The sequence below is a fragment of the Notamacropus eugenii genome, chromosome 4 (genome assembly GCF_028372415.1).
Source record: "Notamacropus eugenii isolate mMacEug1 chromosome 4, mMacEug1.pri_v2, whole genome shotgun sequence".
In the NCBI taxonomy this organism is placed as follows: Eukaryota; Metazoa; Chordata; class Mammalia; order Diprotodontia; family Macropodidae; genus Notamacropus; species Notamacropus eugenii.
In genome coordinates, this window is record NC_092875.1 from 343350673 (window position 1) to 343368479 (window position 17807).

A 17807-nucleotide genomic window follows, 5' to 3' on the forward strand; every position below is an offset into this window, starting at 1 on the left:
CTCCCTTTGGCAAAAAGTAGATACTTTACTATTTGGTTGTTTCCACTTCTCAGAGAACATGGAAAAATGTGGCAACTAGACAGCACAAAAATAACTCATCTAATCAGTCAAATCAGTGTAAAAATCAGTCAATTTGTTAGAAGAGAAAAAAGTCATTCAGTCAAATTGTTGTTGGACATTATGTGTTAAAAGAACTGATTTTTAAAAATAAGGTTTGTAACCAGCAGTATTAGCACCATGAGAACAGGAGAGAAATGGCCTTCAGAACATCCGTAGGGCCATTGTGTTGGTAGACATATATTGTTAGTCACAGAGATCTTCTCTCCCTCCCACCCCCTCCACTGCTCAGGACTATCTCTCCCATTGCTTGAGCTAACAAGCCATCTGACTTTATTCTGGTGGTGTCTTAAACCAGTGAGTTCAGGCAGGTGAACCACCCTGTGAAAACTGCTTCCCCAGGCCCTGACCCAATGCCAAAATTCTTGAAGCAGTCAGGCCTTCTGCCTCAGTCCTAATAGTAGTCATAAGGGGTATTCAGTGGTCTCTCGCAGAAATATAACTAGACTTTCTTTTCACTGTGGCATTATAAATAGGAATAGTCCACTGGCAGGGAGGAGGATAGGTAGCTTAAAACACTAGTAAGGTAAAACCGGATCCCTTACCTCTCCTAGTTTGGGTCAGTAGCAGGCAAATGTTTGGATAATCAATTATTATGCAATATCAGAAACTATTAAAGTTGTTCAGTCACTTTCATATGCTGCCAGGAGGTGAACAGAGAGAAGACCTGATTTCTACTTTTTTGGGAGAAAACAAGATAGGGAGGTCAAAGGACCTGCCTAAGCATGCACAGGGGCAAAACTGGGAGCTGAATTAGGATTCCTTGAGGCCTAAGGATTCTATCCTGCACTTGAGCCAATGTTCAACCTGAGTTGACTAATGTGGGGAACTTTGATGTCAAAAGATGAAGATATATAATTAAGTTAAAATTTTCTATGTTGAAGCAAGTGAAATTCACATTTTGTTGGGGGGGGGGGGAATGCATCCTACCCAAAGAACCCCAGTGCACCCTGTGACCCCTGTCTTGCCTACTCAATCTGGTAGCTCATGCCAGGAGTCATGGGTGCACCTGACAAGCCTGATGTGGAAAATCAGGTGAAAAGGTTGGGACCCTAGGGCAAATCCTCCAAAAAAGTTTACCTGCTGGGCAAGAAAATCCCATAGTAATAACTCTTTTGGACAACTAGGGGATCTTTAGCAACCATATATTGTAATGAGTCCTTGCTTTGAGGTCTGAAAAAATTAATTTACTAGGGAGGATCTGGCTGACTAAGGCTAATCTTGCTCAGTTGAGAAAATGTGATGGGCTACCAAACTACCATTATGATTCCCTGTCCCCAGTGTAGCCAGACTTCAGATCTTGAAAAGCTACAAACATATATACTAAGTCAACTTCTCTATCCACAGTACTTGAGAGTTTTTCTTCCTGAGTCATCAAATTGTGGCACTTAAATAATGCAACACAAAGGGACAGAGGAAATAAGACTGAGCTGTGCAAAAAGAGTAAGAAAATATACAGCAAATGGGAACATAGGTGGTCATAAAATTGGTCAATAAAAATGATAATCACTCAGATTCAGGTTGGTGAGCTTTCTGTTTGAAGGGACAGGAAAGATGTGAGAATTATTACTATTTAAATGAAAACAAAATCAAATTTGCGTTTAACTATTCATTGAATATGAGTTAAATTCCACCCTTACCAACACCACAGGTCCAACTCAACCTCTTTTCCTGACTCATTCATTACAGTGAGGAATCAACCACTGGCGAAGACTTCGGAGGAGGAATCTGTTCATGGATGAATTCTCAGGTGAGGCTAATTAAGTCTCTGGTCCAACCGGATGGATCAACAAATTAGCTGTGAGGACCCTGACTGTTTCATCATCAGGCCATTCTCTAGTGCTCAATCTCAACATCACTGAGAGAAATCAACTATCTAATGAGGAATCAAATTCCCCAAATGAAGTGAGTTTTTCAAGGATTCAATGACACAAAACAGTCAGAAGTAGGAAAATGTCTGAAGAGTTTCCCTTGGAGGAAAAGGCACATGATCCATCTCCTCCAGAGGAGACCTGAGATCCCAAAGAAAAGCTGAGCAGTGGTTTGAAGACAACAGCTTTCCCTTTGTTTTGTACCTAAAGCTAAGGTGATACCTCTCCCTACCATATTCCTATTTTCCCTCCTGTGACATTCCCTTCTCTGAACCCTTCTCCATTGGCTGGATTTTGCTTATGAGTCCTGTGGGCAGGGATGCCCCATGGGCAGCACCCAACACAGTTCATCTACAGCAACCACAGCTGCAGAGGGCAGGATTTGGGAGTTGATGATGGTGGTCCCAGTGTTGGGATGCTCCTCCCTCCTCCAAGCCCTGCAGAGGGCATACAGCACAGGCTTCCAGGGAGTTGGGACTGGCTCTGAGTCCCAGGCAAGTGATGCCAATGAAGTGTTTAACCTGAAGAATCTTGTGTTCCCTCTCATGCTAATGAGGGAAAGGCTAAACACGATCTTCAAAGGCCTCTGCAGGACAAACAAACATACCTGTGAACCTGAGAGTTTCAGTTTTTCCCTTTTTTCCAATGGAGAGCTCTAATTTTCCCAGATTCAGCCCCTGCTGCCCCTCTCTTTTTCTACACCCAAGGACATTTTCCCTGCTCCCTCTTGGATCACAGCTGCGTCTCCTCTTGCTCCAGAGAATGTGGGAGGATGTGACAAGACTGAGGGAGGGAAGCTAGTTTCTGCAGCTTGGGGTAGCGTAGGGGTTTGGGCCTGTGGAATGACCGCCGGCTCTGAACTCGCCTGGCAGCCGCTGACCTCAAGTGTGCATGCATGTTGAGCAGGGTTCTCTTCTCCTGAAGGGCTTTGGGGGCAGAGCCCCCCAGTTCTTCTTTCAGCCCCACAGGTGGGTCTTGCTTGGGGTTCGCTGACTCCCCCTTGGTCTCAGGACCATAGCCAGGGTTCATAGGAAGGGGATCGCTCTGACTGGAGTTGGTCTTAGGGCTGGTCTCAGGTGGCTTTGCATCGTAAGGCTTGGTGTATTCTGAGGCAGAAGGCAGAGTACTGACCCCTCTATTGTCTAAGGAAGAATAGTTCTGGGTCCATGGCCTTTGGAGACAGGCTGGGAGGAGGAGCAGGGGCTTCTCAGGGGGACCCGAAGTGGGGTTGACTTGGTCAGGTTTCCAGGAAGGCAGTTTTTCTCTTGGAGAAGAATATCCTGTCAATGGCACATCAGAGCCTGTCTCACCTAGGACAGCAAATGGAGACGCCATAAATAAATGAATGAATGACGCAATGAAATATTAACATTATAGCATAATAGGTCTGGGAGGCACCTCTGTGTTTACCTAATCTAATACTTCCTTTTACATGAAGAAACAAGCCTAGAAAAGTGACAAATCACACAGCTAATTAGTGGCAGAGCTGGACCTGAAATCCTGGTCTCCTGACTTCCAAGTCAGGGTACTTTCTAGTCACAGTAAGAACTGACATTCATGTAGTCCTTTTTTTATAACTTAATAAGGCTTGACATACATTCTCTCACTTGATTCTTACCATAGCCCTAATATCAGCTAGATAATAGGACAGGTGTTATTATCCCAATTTTCATAGATGAAAAAACCAAGGTCTTAGTGGGAAGAGAGACCTGTCCAAAGTCCAAATCAAAGATGAAGTGTAGCCATGGATGTGGAGTCAGAGGACCTGGCTTGGAAAATCAGTTCGCTTACTTACTCTACGTAGTATGGGCTGGTAATTTTCCCTATCCAGACCTTCTGCCTTCTTCATATTTGGGGGACATGGAAATATGTGCCTGTATTTTCAGAGCTTACATTCAGATGGGGAAGGCACCATGAAAATGACTAGGTATAAACAAGATATATCCAGTCAACGGAAGGCAACCTGAAGTAGAAGTGTATTAGCATCTGGGGGTGGAGGGACTGGGAAAGGATTCTTTTAGGTGGTGCGATGTGAGCAGGAGGGAGTATCAGAAGCTAAGGGGTGGAGCTGAGAGGACAGAGCTTTCCAGGCATAACGGACAGCCAGGGCAAAAGCCCAGAGACTGGGGATGGAGTGTTGTGCGGGAGGAATAGTCAGGAGGCAGGGCAGCCAGACTGTAGAGTTTGTGGAAAGCAGCAAGGTGTAGGATGAATGGAAGAGTCAGCTTGAAAAGTCAAAAAGAGGATTTTCTATTTTATCCTGAAGGTAACAGAAAACCATGGGCAGCTCGTGGAGCAGAGGGGGTGACATGGATGTGGCCAAATTTCAGAAAACTTGCATCGGCCAGCTGAGTGGAGAATGGACAGAAGAGGGGAAAAATGTGAGGTAGGGACACAGGTGAGAAGGCTCCTCAAATAGTCCAGGTGAGTGGTGATGAGAAACTGAACAGGTGTTGTGACTAAATGAGTGGAGAGGAGGAGGAGGAGAAAGATGAGGTCATGTGGGTAAGAACCATTAAAGAGGGAGACTAAGGAGCTGAAGGAGAGGCCAAGGTTCCAGGTTTGGAGGGATGATGGTTCCCTCAACTGTCAGTCATAGGGAAATTCAGAAAGGAGGAAAGTTTCAGGGAAAGATGATGAATTCTGTTTTATGCATGGTGAGTTTGAGGTACCTAGGGGACATCTAGCTTGAGATTTTCAGAAAGCAGTGGGAGATGCCTGGCTAGAGTTCAGAGGAGATCAGGGATGGCTACATAGATGTGGGAGTTCTGTGCATAGTGAGCATGACTGAGCCTGTGGGAGCAGGCGAGCTTGCCAAGCGAGATCATGTGGAGGGAGATGAGCCTTGACCAGCCCCCATGGGGAGTGGGTTTGACATGGATGCCTCTCCTCTGTATGCATTGCCTCCTTTTTAGCTCTGTGAGGGCAGAATGTCTCCTGCTTGTGTTTGTATTCACCACACTTAGCACAGTGACTGGCATATAGTAAGGGGTTAATAAATGCTTTTCCTAATAAGTTAATTTCATTCATTAATTCATTCATTCCTTTATTCTGACTGAATGCTTTTTTAATACCTCCTTCTTCCATTGAAGGAAGGAACTGTAGGCTCGGGAGGGCTCCTTTCCTCAACTTTATATTCGAAAGCATTGTTGACACCAATTGACCCCTTTGAAGTTGACTGGTGAGTCCCTATCTGTTGAATAAGATTACAGCATTCATCTTGGCCTGTCTTTTATTGGTGCAAATTATGCTTATTAAGTGCTTCTTGAGGGTGGGGATACAACTTAGTCATTTTTGTATTCAGGGCCTGGCACAATGCCTTGCGTGCGGTAGGTGCTGAATGACTTATGTGGTTTCAGGGTGGCATCTGGCTGATTACTTGGGTGGATGCTCAAGCCAGAAACAGTCTCGTGTTCCCTTGTTATTTTGTGGCTGACAATTTATTCTTATTGTAGGCTAAAGGGTAAAAACAACGTTTTGTCATATAAATAGAGTTCAGACCAGGAACCCTGAGGGTTGGGGTGTGGTGGGTGGGGTGCAGGAGGAAGGGAGGACCGGGATGCAACCAGCCCACCTGATGGCTTTTGCCCTGAAGTTAAAATCCGCCTGTTTCTACTTAACCCTTAACTCTCTTCAAAGGCACGTGCTCAGGAAGCAAGACGGCCTTACTTAATCAGGCTGAAACTTGCAAGTATCACTCTGCACAAGGGAGGTTTTACAGGGAGAGGAAGATGCAATTAGGTGTTGCTTGGGGATGGGCTGCTGGGTTGCTTGGTATGCCCTCCAGCTCAGGGAGAGGGCAGTGGCAGACTGCTTCTTGTGGAGAAGAGGCAGACCCCATCAGACACCCTTGCCTGGTCACCATGGACAGAGGCTGGATAGAGGTCCTTTTGCCCATTGTTTATGGACCATTTCCAATTCCAAACTGGATCTTCCCCTCCCAGTTTGATTTTTTTTTAATTAAAGGGGCTATTGCTTGACTCGATATTTAAAGAGGCCTATTCACTGAATGGGCATTTCCTCACTCAGAGTGAGAACCTGAAAAGGCCTTAACCTAAAAGGGTCAGAGTCTCCCACTGCATCCTAGGCTATCTCCACTCATCCTGATGAATATCTGGTCACTGGATTCAGATGGCTCTCGAGGAGAAGTGAGGCTGGTGACCTGCACAGCCCTCCCTCCCTCAAAACAAAGTCAAGTGCAAGTCATGTCATTATCTCCCTGATGTCATGGTCCTCTTTGAGAATGAAGGAGAAACAACAACAACTCCTAATGGATGAGACCCAGACTTTTTGTAAAGAAATCACCTAAGCAGTCCTGATAACCACAGAGGGTGTCTCCAAGAGGGAGGAGACAGCTATCCCCCTAACTGGGACTGATTAGTTTCCAACTAGTGGAGAGGAGAGAAAAACAATCTTGTTTCTACTTCAGTTTCTTTCCAAACCAACAGGAAACTTAACGGGAGTCAGAGTTCTACCATGCCTCATTTTGGGGACAGGTTTTATTTAATGTTTAAACTCAGCAAGAGCCTTTAAATCAAAAGTTCTTAACTTTTTTTTTTTTTTTGTATTATGGAGCCCTTCTGCACTCTGGTGAAACCTATGGACTTCATCTCAGAAAAATGCTTTTAGATTTATAAAATAAAATACAGAAGATTACAGAGGAGAACCATTATATTAAAAACAAGTTTCCAAAATATATTTTTTTAAAAGTCCACAGATTCCACATGAAGAACTCCTATTTTAAGTGAAGCTAAAGCATTTGCTGTTTGTCACTAGAAATAATTGAAATTTCCTCTCCTTTCTCCAAATCTAAAACTATTTATTAAAAACACTATTCTTTGAAGTTGCCTCCTGAGAATATAAGACTTTGCCATGTTCCTGGACCCACCTCAGTAGTCTTGGCAAGAGAAGCCAAGACCAATGTTTAAGGTAGGTAGAGTTTGGTCTCCATGTCAGCACTGATAAACAAAGTGCAAGAATAGAAAACTGCAGGAGAACTTGAGAGTATTGAAATGTCCTTGTGGTTTTTTGTTTTGTTTTTCATTTCTTACTTATTTCCCTGTCCATTTACTTATTTTTTCATTTATTAATTTGTTTGTTTACTTTTTTAATTGCCACTCGTTAGGAAGGAAGGAGGTTTGACTAAACTGGAAGTGAGAGACTTACAACTTCCAGCTCTTTCTTTCATTCTGCCTCAGCCCCACTCTTTTTTAACAGGACTATTCCCTGCTGCTTCACAGACTGATACTTTCTTGTATCATTTCTCAGGGACTGGGAAAAGAAAGAAAAATACAACATGTAGCTGTAAGTATCCTTATAATTTTAAAGCACTTTAATTTCTAAAGCGTGAAAAAGGATGACTCAGTGTTGATTTCTTGTATAAGTTCTGGGGGTGCAACCTCTGACGTTGGGGGTGGGAAGGCCCATGACACTCTGCTTTCTATATACTCTTCTTAGGGCAATGGACCTCTAGGTTCATTAATTCATGACTCTATGCTCAGCCTTTCCTAAATGGTGGTGTTCTTCTGGGATAGAAGCCCTGGTGAAGCTGCTGCAACCCCAGAACAAAAGAGCAGGAAGACCCCAAATCCCTTCAAAGTCTCCATCCAATCAAGGTTAGCAACTGCCCTGCTGGTGCAGGGCACCACCCCAGCTAAGCTAGTAAAGGTATGGTCACTCTGGAACCTCTGATTCTCCCCATGGTATTGGTATCTCTGGTTCTTTCATCTTTGGCTAAGGGAGCAGAGCCACCTGTGTAAGGACATGGTCTCCAGCCATGGCTGGAGGAAGCCCCATTTGCCTGCCTGGGAATTGCATTGGATTCTTGTGATCCCTAAATTTAATAATCTACCAGAGATTGTGGTGAATCAGAAACCACTGTGGTTTCTCATCTTGTTGGGTTTTATTGCTTTATTCCCTCAGTAATAATTCCCTCAGCTCTTCTATCAGGGCTGAAACAGAACCTGCTTTTCCTTTCATGAACCTTCCAAATGCCCATAGTATCCTATGCCTTAGGTCAAAGAAAAAGCAAGATCCTTCTTTTCCCTGGGGCCACAGCTATCTCTCCTTTGCTAATTCTTCACCCTAATTCATCCCCTTTGACCCTCATATCTGAAGGCACAGCTATATTTTAAGGGTTGAAAAGCTTTCAGTGAAAAGTCATTAACTATGGCAAAACGTTAGTTTCATTTTAAATCATGTTTTAAGTAAAGTTTGCTACCAAAGAAAGAAATTATATAAAGAATAAATAAAAGTGACTTAAAGAGCAAGCACTTTTGTACATAGTCCCATCTTTACATCAGGCTGTGTCAACAAGAGTTAACTAGGTAAGGCAGAACCTCCATTAAGGAGGAACCAAATGTGGTTCCCTTAGGAATGAATGCAACATGCCTCCATGTCCAGCCAAAGGGCACGTTCAGACCACAAGAGAGAGAAAGAAAAAAGTGGGAAACACAGAGACAGAAGGAACATTCATCTGAGGAGGAAAGAGATCAAAGAGGTTGTTAGGTAGCTACAGCAGAGAAGAAGAGTTAAGAGAAATGAAGGTTGCATTAAAAAACATTACATATATGTAGATTCTGGAAGGAAAGACCGAGGCCGCTCCTCTGGACTGTCAGCTAACAAAAAGGAATCGACTGACTTAGTGCTGAGCCGGATTGGTGTGAGACGTCTGAAGTTGCTGGGAGAGTATGGAATCTGCACGCGTGCCCTTTGCGATGGCACCACTGTCTCTTCAGAAGACAACCATGGTGGCACCTTTGTAAAGATGCTCTGGTCCTCTTCCGACGAAAAAACAGGGTTATCAATTCCTAGGAAAGAAGGGCAAGGGGAGGTCATGTGAGTGGTGGAGGGTCAAAGCAGGGGAGTGGGAGCCATGGCAGTCCTGAAGGAAGCACAGGCCCTTGGGTCATGGGTAAGTTTCGAATGTGCCTTGTCACCAGTTCCTGGTTTATTTGCCTCTTGGCAGGAACTCCCTGAAAAGAAAAGCACCACTCGCAAGTAGAGCAAGTCATTACCTTACATGGACTGGATACGTGACTCCTCAGCTCCAAATGCCATGTACTGAAATCAGCTCATCTGTAACTATCTTACATTTAGCCATATCTGAATCCAACTCTTAAATGGACCTATTTAAAATCAAGGAAGATCCAGTACCTAATCTTATGGTTCTCAGAATGATGATTTCATGAGAATTTGTTCTCTCCTTGGTAAGTATGACTATACATCTTAAATATACACACAAAATCAAAGCATTAAAATACACACTCATATACATAGTAAAGAAATATCTACTATAACAATTTCCTTCTAATGACTTCTGGCATGGCAATGACCCTAGTTTCTTCATGGCTAGGCCAGTAGTGTACAAGCTTTGGCAGATTTCATCAAGGTGCCAAGGCCTGTGATGGATGTTGTCATCAAAGTACCAGACTAACTGAATTCAGAGACACTCATCACCTGGTTGGCCTCAAGGTGATGCATTCTCTGACCAAAGCAACTCCTGAAGAGCATTTACCATGGCATAAAGTGGTTGTGATTTGTGCTGGTGTATGGAGTATCCACTCCAATAGACCATCACTTCTTGGGTATCAAAAGAGATACACACATCTACCCTTACCTACCTACTCTCTGCCTCTCCACCTTCCCCATCCCCATCCCCATCCCCATCCCCATCCCCATCCCCATCCCCATCCCCATCCCCATCCCCATCCCCATCCCCATCCCCATCCCTATCCCTCCCCCTCCTCATACCACTTGGTCTCATTATATTACTAACGTCTTTCTCATACTCATGCTTTGGGCCTTTCCTTATTATGTGACCAGCAACTTAAATTTCTTTGAGGTATGGACATATTTTAAAATATAACTCCTAAGCAATCTCAGTATTTGTAAGGCATTTTGAAATCTAAAGAATGTTCTGAATCTCTGTACTACAATCTCTTCCACAGGGGTTCCTTCCCCTGAATGGTCCCCTTCTCAGGAGCAGGAATACCTTCACTCTTCTTACCTGTAGTTGAATCTGTGGCTGTGTCTTGAGTAACACTGGCTAGAAATTCAATTCCACCACTCAATGGCTCAGCTTCATACTCATTAGTCTCTTCGGGGTCTGAAAATTCCAGTTCTAAGGGAAGGAAATACTATGGACACAATTCTGCATTCCAGAAACACAGGGTCAAGCTCATCATCATGGTCAATGATGACCATTCAGGAAAATGTTCAACAATAAATACTACTTCTCATGAAAAGGTTCTGCAGTGTTTTTCATCTTGGGTCCTCCTCCTAGAGATCAGTAACAGCTACATACTAATTTCCCAGAAACAGTCTTATCCAGGGAGTGGTTTCCAGAGAGGAAACAGACCAGTGAGTCAATGATAATATTGAACAAAGAGGAGAAACGGCTTTGGTTTAAGGATTGAACAAGAGACAAAAAGCAACTCCAGTTATCTTTTCTCAGATATCACCTACCTATCCCATGTGACCCTATCCATTCATACTTTGAATGTTTGGGGAAAGTCAGAGTTGAGGAGTATAAGGGAAGACAGGGAGGAGGAAAATAGAGGAGACCATAATGTAAAAGAAGGGATAATTGAGACATCTGTATCTGCTGAGAAGTGGAGGAATACTATTACTTCAGTGCTTCAAAGATCTATGGTTTTATCAGTGTGGGTATTCCCTCCACCAATAGAGACTGTGAATCTGACATGCCCTAGGAGATGGTTTCATGGGTTGTGGTAGCCATAAAACCACTTGTCACCTGGTGGCCAACCTTTTGATGAGGAGACTTTCTGAGCTGAGGTTGGTCCCTGGATGGCAGAGTCTATTGCTAGACCTATATGAGAGCTACTGTTCTGCTGGGGTCTTTAAGGATACAGGGTCCCCTCCAAGTCATGAGGAGCCATCAGGGAGAATCCTAGTGGAGGAATAGCATTGAGGCACTAGAACATTGCTTCTCTTTGCTCTTCCTGGTTCTTATTCTTGTAAGCTTATGGATCTCCCAGCCAAGGTATGACTGGGGTTGGGGTGCGGGACTGGATTTGGAAGGTCTTGCATATGGCTCCTGAGTTCACCCTGTGTCTCCCCATTATTGACAGGCCTCTTTTTCTCTTATCAGTCCTGAGAACTCAGGAAGTACATTAGAACAGGATTCAGATGACTCTGGAGGAGAAGTGAGGCTGGTGACCTGCACAGCCCTCCCTCACTCAAAACAAAGTCAGGTTCAAGTCATGTCATCATTTCTCTGATGGCATGGTCTTTTTTTCAGCAATGAAGGATGAGCACAAGAACAAGAAATGGGGGAAAGGGGCTAGGGGGCCTCTGATACTCTTGCTGGGGAAATGCACTAAAGAGTTGATTTGCTTGCTGAGAGAAGGAGCCAGTTTTTCAGAAAGGGTCATTTGAGGTGCAGTATTCCCCTCCTCCTGCCCTGTCTCCTCCCTCCTACCCAGCAATATCTGCCAGTGGGTAGATCTGCCAAGAGCACGCATAGATTAGTCTATAGGACATATAATTAATCAAACAATTACCTTTCTCCTTAAAAGCAAAATCATGAGTTGGGCTTTCCATTGGTATCTTTCCATTTGGTATGCTACTGTTTCTCTATAAAACAAAAATCGAGCAACAGTTCAGAGTTTATAGGAGACACGTGTAAACTTCAGAAAACACTGCAGTGAAGGCGTAGAACCTTGTTATGATAATAGTTGACGTTTTCTTAGAGCTCTAAGGTTTCCAAGCACTTTATGTACATCATACAATTGATCCTGACAGCAATCCAAGGATAATGATCATAATGGTAACTAACATGTATGGGGCACTTGAAGGTTTCCATATATTACCTCATTTGATCCCTGCAACAATCCTGTGAAGTAGACCCTATAAATATTAGTGTTGCCCCTTTACAAATGATGAAGGGGGAAGCTCAGAGAGGTTAAACACCTTGCTCATGGCCACACAGCTGGTGGTCAGGGTAGGATTCAGTGCTCCATGTCCAGCATTCTTTCTGCTACACCAACCTGTGTCTCATTCCAGTGTTTTCTTCAAGGTCCATGCCAAGTGAGGTGAAACTATCTTATTAATTAGCTGAGTTAACATAAGTAACTAACTAACTTCAATAACTAAATTCCCTTGAATGGAGTCCAAGATGGAACCCCCTCCTACTGAATCCTACTGAACAGTACGAAAGTACTGTCCCCATGTAGTTTCTTGAATGCTGTCCTAGATATAGCTATGTGCCTTACCTTCTTCTGGCCACGCTCCCTCTTGTAGAGTTTGGCAGTCTTTTTGGTTTGGTTTATTCCAAGTTTGGTGGATTTGAAAGACTCTAAGCGCTTCCTCATTGTTCTATGGAAAATTTCTTTCTCTTGTTTTTCGTCTTCATTTGATGTTAACTTATGCCGGCTGTAGAGATGTTTGTACTACAGAAAGGAAAGGGAAACAAACGAAGCAATAAAGGAACAGGTGATTAAGCTGGACTCAAGTCATGCACGGGGCTATGAGGGCTTTGGATTACTTATGAACCCTAAGGTACTTCATGGGTTTAACCAACTTCTCTCCAATGACTTCTCTCTAGGGTTTCCATTCCTCATCGACTCTGATCTGCTTTCTATTTACAGTCCACTCTGGGCATGAGGACCATGAGTTTTGCAACTTATTATTCCAAGAAAAAATAAAGCAAAACTGATGGACCTAAGTTGGAATACTGTAGTTTACTGTCTCATTGGCTTTTGTAGAAGCAAAAGAATGATGTAGCAAAACCCAGGAACTTTCAGAAGTCACACATTGACCCACACACATCATTCACTCTTTTTGGACTTTCCCAATCCAATATGGTGGAAGGACCCACAGATGCTAAATCATGTGCTCAGGTATTGCCTGTGTAGCTGTGAAAAGAAGGAGGCAGTGCTTTGATGGAGCAAAACCCTCTGCTTGCTCATGGGGCCAACCATGCTGGACAATGCTGGCAGGTCGGGCTCACTAGCTCCCTCCCTGTACTGCTGCTTTGGGATAGGGGGTGAGAGGGGAAATTTAGGCCCTGGGTGTGTTCATAGCAGCCCTTATTTGCAGACATGTGTGGGGGAGAATGGAAGGTACCCTTTATGCCAAATTGCTGCCTGCTTTGAGAGGAGTTATACAGAATAGTGTTATTGATTTGTAAAGTCTTTAGCCTATCAAAGAAGTCCAAAGTATTAGCACTAACAAAATCTCTGGGTATGGTGTATGCAGTGACCATTCACCTCTTGTCTAGGTTTATAAAGATACTGCTGCAGTGTATGGTGAGTGACAGTGTCCTCTGTATCTCGAATACTCTTTCTCCTCTGCTCCAAAGCCTGCATGTCCAGGCAAACGGTGCTGACATTTTCTCTCCTAAAACAGGAAACAAACAAACAAAATGTATTGTTTCTCAACTATAAGTAAGTCTGAACTGCTGCAGTCACCAAAGAGCATGACTGTGCCAGGGCCTGAGGCCACAATTGTTTTATCCCAAGTTATGTTCCCTCTTGATTCACAGGTTGAGAAGTACTGTGGCTGACTCATGGTGCCAAGTCAGGACCTGGGTCTAGTTTCCCCATTTAGAAAAGGAAAGAGCAAGGATTGGGAATGTCTCTGGACCCTGTGGGCTATAACATAATATGCTTCAGGAGCAACTGAGCCAGGGTAATGATTTCAGACTTTCTACTGCTGTCTTTGAGGCCAGTACCCTAAATTACACTGTTTCATTTTATTATCATTTGTCAATAGGAAGACAAACATAGTTTGACTTAATTGGCCAATAAAGCAATATTTTGCATAAGAGAAAGGAGACTGGACTGATGTAGCTTTCCCCACAATTTCTGTTCTTCCTGAGTGGATCCTTGCCAGACACACAATTGGGATTCAGTGTAAGGGATCCAACTGCACCTTAGCCCAGGACTAAATATATAATGGAGGCACTCATTGACTAACTGGCTGTTATGATTGTCACAGGTCTTAAGAGAACATTAGACACCAAGGAACAAGGACTCTTCCTTTCCTATCAGTTTCTTTTCTTCTTAGTTAAAACTGGTCAGTAATACTGTTGAAAGAGAAACAGCTTTGATGTTACTTCCAAGGCTAGGGAGAGGAATGGGAGAGGACAGGCATGGATTGCTCCTGATCTATTCACTCACAGTCCCTTCTACACACATCCACTGACATATTTTCTACTGAAAGAAAACCCAATGAACAGAATACTTACAGTAAGTAAGAGACTGAGGCTTCTACAGTAGATGGACGAGGGGTGTTGAAGTCTACATTGACGATGTTGTCAGTACTTGGTGAACGGATAAATGCCAGAGACCCTCTTCGCTCTCCCTGTTAAGGATTTGGAGAAATATTTTATGTTAGTCAAAGTGATTATGGTGTTGGAAACCAGCCTTGACTCTTTGCTAATAAGGACCAATCACTTATAAGTTCACTGCCCTCTCCTCTCAGGCTACCCAGTCATCCTTCTGGGAAAGAAAGGTCAATCTAATCAAAGTTTGGAATGAGAGGTATGGCATATCTGCAAGTCCAGAGAAGAAATGAACCTTCCTGTCACACTATTTCCAGCTTCCATGATGGGAGTCAGTATGGAGACAGCTTAGAGTAGTGGAAAGAGCCCTGGCCTATGGGTGAAGAGTCATGGGTGAGGCCTAGGTCCAGTGTTTCCCCATTTGTGATGTGACTAGGCACAAGCTACTATGTCCCAGCGGCTTCTTTCAAAATATGGATAAGAATGCTTATACAACTTTCTTCATGGAGTTGCTATGAGGAAAGAGCTTCATCAGTCTTAAAGTGTGTTGTTAGTGTTATTGCTACTGAATCAAAGTGGGAATAATTGGTAGAAGATGAAGTGAGACAGATTCCAGAGTGGTTTGAGCAAAAGCTCCCTAACAATGAGAAAGATCCAAAAGTGAGATGGGCTGCCCAATGGGGCACTCGCAGCCTCTCACCAAAAGCCTGAAAAAAGAGGCTGGACAGCCACTTGTTGGAGATGTAGATGGAATTCTTGGTCAGGGGTAAGCCATGCTTTGAGATTCTTCATTCTGTGACTGACCTTTCATCTGGGTAAAGTGGCATGTCTGAGAACTTTAGGTGAGTCAGAGACAGTCAACAGCATACTGTTCTTTACCATCCTGGCAGGATTCATTGCATGCTCAGGGGAAGGAGGGAAATACTAGAGCACTGAAAATGGAAAATGAGAGAGAGGGAGAAGGAGGGAGGGAGGGAAGGGGGGAGGGAGGCAGGGAGAGCGGGGGGAAGAAAGAGCGAGAAGCCCAAACTAATGCAGAACCTGTAATATAATTCAAGCTTTTAAGATTCTTGAACAGGCTGCTTGAACTAACCAGTTAGACAGTTAATAATTATCTAGTGAAAGAAAGAAACTGGGGTGTGTGTGTGTGTGTGTGTGTGTGTGTGTGTGTGTGTGTGTGTGTGCGCGCGCGTGTGGAAAGTCCATGTGGGAGAGAACAGTTCATTTTAAGTTCTTGAAAAAATATTATTGAATATATTGTGTTATCTTTGGTATTAAAGTTACCAAATTTAACATAATGTATGTTAAAAGTTACCTCTCATTTACAACCAGAAAACTATTCTCCTATCAAATGATATGAACAAATCATAACTTCTACAAAATTTCTCCTTAGTACTTAATTAACTATGCATAAGGCCACCCAGAGAAGAGTGGGGTTAATGTTTGGGTAGGCTGAGTTGGGGGACAAGAAGGAGAAAGGGAATGCTGTGTGCTCATGTTGCCTAAGCCCCCATACTTTTAGTTTCATGGATTCAGGTTAAAATGAGCATTAAGGTCTGCACTGGGGGAAAAAGAAGTCACAAAAGGGCACCCTGAAAGTGGCAATGGAGAGTGTGGCCTCAATGTCTTTGCCTTGGTAATGTGTGGTTTTGTGCAGTCCCAACAGGAGGAGCCTTGGGTGTTTCTTAGCACTATCCAGCTGTTACTTTCCTTTCTCCTCCCAGCAGTTTCCCTGAACTATTGGCTAATAGTAGAGCTTTGGGGTCCAGGACAACCCACAATTCAAAAGCTTGGGTGCTTTCTCAAAAACACAAGTCCCACAGATTGGTTCATTAATGTTTTTAGGTTTCCAGCAGGAGCTAGCTATATACTCGTGCTGCTTTCTTAAAAGACATTTGGATTTGGGTCCTACAGTCAAGTTACAAGAGCCCGGGTCATTCTAGAACCAGTAAACACTTTAGAGATCATCTTATCTACCTCTCCCATTTTTGAAAAGGAAACTGAGGCCCAGAAACTTTGAATAACTAGCCCAGCATGACACAAGTGGTGAGTAACAATTAAAACCTGAATCAGCCCTCTGGCTCCAAATCCAGTGCCCTTTCTATTATACTATTCTCGCTGCCAGTCACCTCCCACTGTGAGTAAAGGGCACTTGGGACCAAGGCTCCACGTTGTGGGGCATGTTTTTCACTGAGAGATAACTGCAGTCATTGTACAGGAACAGCCCCAGCTTTGATCCTTGTTAATCATGACCTTTGATAATGCAAAGTGTTCATGAGGACTCATAATCTGAGAGCCACGTGAGCACTTGAGGAGGAGTAGGGATTTAATAGCACCTACTGCCATGTGGTAGGATTTACTGTCCTTTACTGAGGCTAATCTGAGAGAGTCACAGGTTTCAAAAAGGGACATATGATGACAGGAGTTTATGATCTCTCTCATGGTGCTCATTTAGCACCTTTTAACAGTAGATAAAGATCGTGATAAACCGTGAACACCAAAGATGTCAAAAGGAGAATGCCTTGCATTCCACTCCAACTATCTCTGTTAATATTCCCTCACTTTGTTAGGGTTATTGAATCACTTTTAAGAACATTATCTTATTTGAGTCTCACAACCACCCTGCGAAATGGCTGCACTGGCTCCTCACACTTACGTAACACTTCACAAAGTGCTTTCCTTTCAGCAACTCTTTTTTCTTCAGAAATGATTTTAATTTTAATTCTGTTTTCTCATTGTAAAATGTGGATAATAACATCACCTACCTCCCAGGGTTGTTGCTAAGGATTCAATAAGATAATATTTCTAAAGGCTTAGTGTAGAGCCTGGCACATGGTAAGGGCTATTTAAATGTCGGCTATTATTATTATTATTTTTAATATGGGCTCTTAATGGGATCATCATTTACAACCTCCCACTTGCTGGCTTCTACTTGTCCAGCTTTGTCTTTGGGAGATATTCTTCTTCTCTTTAATTTTTAAAAAAATATATCTTATTTTTACACAATTACATGTAAAAGCAATTTTTACACATTTTTTTTTGAGTTCCAGATTCTATCCTTGTCTTCTCTTTAATCTAAGAAAGAACTGTACATGTGGTTCTTTACTACCTGTAATTAGCTTTATTCTCTTACTCTCTTTCTCTTCTTACTGCTCCATGCAGCAAGCAAAAAGGAGAGTTCTTTTAAAAAGAATCAGCGATTGAGTTGTTGCTGTTTCCTCTAGACTGAATATGTGGAATTTTACTAGTGGTGTTGGACCACGTTTGGAAAGTAGTGCTCTAGACAATGACAGTCATTCCCCCAAGCTTTGGGGATTTCAGTGCAGTGAAAAAGTTTTACTGCTGTTGCCCCCATGTAAGTACTTTATCTTGTCTCATCCAACACGGTCTGGTATTATTGGCGTTACTCTTAAAGAAGGAGTACAAGTTGTCAAGTTCCTGTAAAATTTGCCTTTCCTGTCTGTCCCTTGCCTGCATTAACTTTGGAAATAGCTGCCACAATTTGCTCTAAGGGACCATTGGCTGCTTCCCAATTCTTTCAAATCACCATAAATCAGTACAAGAAATAATTC

General features: G+C 43.2%; 1 protein-coding gene and 1 long non-coding RNA gene across 6 annotated transcripts in view; one reads left to right on the top strand and one right to left on the bottom strand.

The window, feature by feature from the left end:
* Positions 1-1711: 1711 nt before the first annotated feature.
* The window catches only part of SLC9A3 (solute carrier family 9 member A3), a 135355-nt gene continuing 119259 nt past the window's right edge, over positions 1712-17807 (bottom strand). For 2 of the 3 annotated variants that reach the window (XM_072605309.1, XM_072605310.1), the window contains exons 11-17: positions 14200-14315; positions 13220-13349; positions 12224-12400; positions 11513-11585; positions 9997-10110; positions 8554-8797; positions 1712-3298 (exon numbers count right to left, since the gene is read on the bottom strand). In XM_072605309.1, coding sequence (XP_072461410.1) covers positions 3295-3298; positions 8554-8797; positions 9997-10110; positions 11513-11585; positions 12224-12400; positions 13220-13349; positions 14200-14315 — 858 coding nt within the window. In that variant the 3' untranslated portion in view covers positions 1712-3294. Of the gene's footprint in view, positions 3299-8171; positions 8798-9996; positions 10111-11512; positions 11586-12223; positions 12401-13219; positions 13350-14199; positions 14316-17807 lie in introns of those variants that run through there. The other variant, XM_072605308.1, reaches the window with a different exon arrangement.
* LOC140501548 (uncharacterized) lies at positions 7160-9868 on the top strand. Of its 3 annotated transcripts, none has more exons than XR_011966225.1 (3): positions 7160-7292; positions 7446-7603; positions 8956-9868. It is a non-coding gene; the product is annotated as an uncharacterized lncRNA (long non-coding RNA). The 3 variants fall into 3 exon arrangements; XR_011966228.1 differs by lacking the exon at positions 8956-9868 and adding an exon at positions 8564-8674; XR_011966226.1 differs by lacking the exon at positions 7446-7603 and having other exon boundaries at positions 7166-7292; positions 8956-9147.